This window comes from Diospyros lotus, chromosome 14 (assembly GCF_014633365.1).
Source record: "Diospyros lotus cultivar Yz01 chromosome 14, ASM1463336v1, whole genome shotgun sequence".
Taxonomy (NCBI): domain Eukaryota; kingdom Viridiplantae; phylum Streptophyta; class Magnoliopsida; order Ericales; family Ebenaceae; genus Diospyros; species Diospyros lotus.
The window spans coordinates 10,870,131-10,873,180 of record NC_068351.1 but is presented as its reverse complement, the minus strand read 5'-3'; the positions used below and the strand labels follow the sequence as shown (position 1 = coordinate 10,873,180).

At 45.2% G+C, this 3,050-nt stretch overlaps 1 protein-coding gene across 2 annotated transcripts; it reads right to left on the bottom strand.

The window, feature by feature from the left end:
• Positions 1–300: 300 nt before the first annotated feature.
• LOC127790482 (protein DUF642 L-GALACTONO-1,4-LACTONE-RESPONSIVE GENE 2-like) lies at positions 301–2,703 on the bottom strand. Of its 2 annotated transcripts, none has more exons than XM_052320016.1 (3): positions 2,534–2,703; positions 1,938–2,435; positions 301–965 (listed from the first exon to the last, which is right to left on the bottom strand). In XM_052320016.1, exons 1-3 carry the CDS (start codon positions 2,616–2,618, stop codon positions 439–441), a joined length of 1,110 nt encoding a protein of 369 aa, XP_052175976.1. In that variant the 5' UTR covers positions 2,619–2,703; the 3' UTR covers positions 301–438. The 2 variants fall into 2 exon arrangements, with proteins under 2 accessions (XP_052175976.1, XP_052175977.1); XM_052320017.1 differs by having other exon boundaries at positions 301–962.
• Positions 2,704–3,050: the final 347 nt, after the last annotated feature.

Genomic DNA, 3,050 nt, shown 5'->3' with positions numbered 1-3,050 from the left:
TGATTATTAATTTGTGTATTTGATTATTGATTATTTATGTATGTGTACTTGATTATTTCTATGGAAAATAATGATAATCAAATATCAAAAGTTAGAAAAGTGCAATAATTTCTAGGCAAAATATTAAGGCAATTAAACACCTTCAATTAACATTTTCCCTAAAATTTAATTCTAGGCAATTCAATTACCTAGAAATAATTTTTTTTCCATGCAAATTCCATACTTGCAATCAAACATACCCTAATTTTAAATATTTCTTATCCAATAGAGTGCAATATGGAAAAACCCAACAAACAATACTAAAAAATATACGAACCATTTTAACTAGATTGCTTTAAATCCAAGAAGATTAATAAAGAAAGCAGTAAGAACTACCATTCTTCTGGGTGGTTTCCTTATACCCATATATCTATCCCACAACAATAAGAAACTACTTAATTAACGAGTGAGGGGAACAGCCCGAACATCATCAAGAACAGGGCCACAGAAGTGGCCATAGTCACGAATGTTGGCGTGATAAAACCCGCTGTAGAAAGTAATCCTCGTTCTGTTCGAGATCGCTCTGAACCTGAGACTCGCCGTCTTGAAAACGCCCTTGCCCACGGACTCGTGGCGGACTTTGATCGTTTCCCTCGCGGCGAAAGCCTCCACCATCATCGTCCCATGGCAGCCGTTCTTGGCGTCGCCGACGGTGAAGGAGAGGCTGTAGAGCCTGTTGGCGACTGTCGGGATGATCTGGGCGATGGCGCTCTCTCTGCCGGCGACGAGCTCGACGGCCGCCAACCCGGACGGGACGTGGAAGTGCTTGGAGTCGACGTACTTGACGGGCTTCATGGACTCGATTATCCATCCGGGAAGCGGCGAAACCCGGTCTTGGCGGTGGGGAGGGAGGAGAACTCCGGTGGAGAAGTTCTTGAATACGTGAGGGCCCGTTTCGAAGCCGCCATTTTTTACCAAGTTGCCTGCTTTAATGAGAACGAGTCGCAAAAGAGATCAGACAAATAGATAAACAAATCTGCAGGAAAATAGAAGTTATTATTTTAACATGGGGGGTAACGTTATGAATGAACCGCCTGACCGAGGAGCAGTGCACGACAGAATTTAATGTGAATTCTTGGAGACATTTTGAGACTGTTCTCTATCGGAAGTTGTGTTTTTGATTCTGCTTGTCGGGCACTGATGACTAAATTTTAGGCCACATGTCCGGTCCACCGAGTATGAAAGAAAAAGAAAAGGCAAACAGAGGGGAGGAGGCTCCTCGAATTAATTATTTTTCAAAATAACATTATTTTTTCTTTAATCATGAGTCCCAGAGGCGGATGCAGCAAGTTGGGGTGGACTGGGCTCGGCTAGCCTAGGCTGGGTTGGGAGTGGGCTGAGGGTGGGTTGAATTTGATCTAGGCTGAGTTTTGCCTTAAAAATTTTCATTTTATTGTGGGCTGCCCTGGGCTGAAGCCCAGGGCAACTCACACATGGATCCGCCCCCATGATCATGACTCTCTAACAGCATAATTAAGTTATTTATCATCATGTAGTATTCTAAAGTCTCCGTAAGGCAAGAGAACAAGGACATTTTTCCTTAACACACCTGGTAAATTTTTGTTAAATGTTAGAAAGTATAAAAGCTAAAAATTCATAGATTGAAAAAATCCCATATGGTTCAACTAATTAACTAACAGATCTATCTATTTATATATGGCCTAAATTTGCTAGTTAAATCCAAGGAGTCTTTCTCTGGCAAAGACTTCCTAGTTCATTCAATAAAGGTCTAGGCAAATAAAGGCCCTAGGGTCTTTGACTAGCACAGCCTTTGATACTGATGTTTGACTGTCTCTATGCTAAAATCATAATTAACGAAAAATAATGTCATTTATAAAATAAATCCTCTCCGCAAAGTGGGAGGCTTCCATGGCTAACCACGAAACTGAAGTCCTCACCTGGGGTGCGTTTAACAGGGAGCAACTGCTTGATGGCAATGGCGTCCAAGAGCGGCCCGCAGGTGGGGTCCTCCTGAACCCCAGGGTTATGAAACGTCACCTTCACGACCCTAGAAGGCGCGATGAACGCCCAGCCGTAAGTGTCGCCGCCGTTGCTGCTGTACAGAGTCTGAACTGGCAGATCGGCGGAGTAGCGCCCGGCGGAGACCCTCAGTACCTCGTCCTGGGCGCACGTCCTGGTGGTGCCGAACGTCAGAGTGTAGGCGGCGCCAGGCCGGAGAACCAGCTTCTGTGAGATGGACGCCTCGTTCCCCAGCCTCACGGCGTGGGATCCGCGCGGGATCGCGAAGAAGAACCCGCCGGGCTGCGGCCCGCCCGACACGTACTCCACCAGGCCATCGATCTCCCACCCCGGCAGCGCCCGCTTCCCCGCTATCACCGTCTTCTTCAGGTTCCACGGCTTCGGACTTCGTTCAAAGTTGCCATTTGCCAGAAACCCTGTGAATACACAGAATTCAAAAAAACACGATGAGAATAATAGTATTTTTGTGAAATTTAACTCTGAACTAGTTTCTCTCGTGTGCAAGTTTAATTACCATCAAGATACCGAGGAGGGGGGACGGCTGCTGCAGCGCGAAGAGAAACTATCAGCAAGAAGCAGAGAGAGAGAGGCAGCGCCATTGTCGCCCAAAGAGGCGAGTGAGAGCGATCAAGCTAACAAAGAAGAGGAAAAATATATGTGTGTGTGTGTGTAGAGAGAGAGAGAGAGTAATACTCGTGTATATATATACAGGCGAGCGGGAAAATGGCATGTTAAAGCAGCGATAAATCAGGCGCGAGGCGTGTAGGGTTATCGGATTTTGGAGTACCCCATAGGGATGGGGAGGCGTGATTTGCTCTCTAGTCTACTTTTTTTTTTTCTGAATTCTTCTTGATATACATGTATAAATATATATATATAATGGAGCTGATGGAGATTGGAGAGAAGGTTCTTGGATGCTTTTTTCTTTTTATAGTTTAGATTTGATTGTCAATTACGTTGTACGTACGTTGAAAATGGGGAATGGGCGCCAACTCCATGCTTGGAAATCTGGATCTGGATCACATGCACGG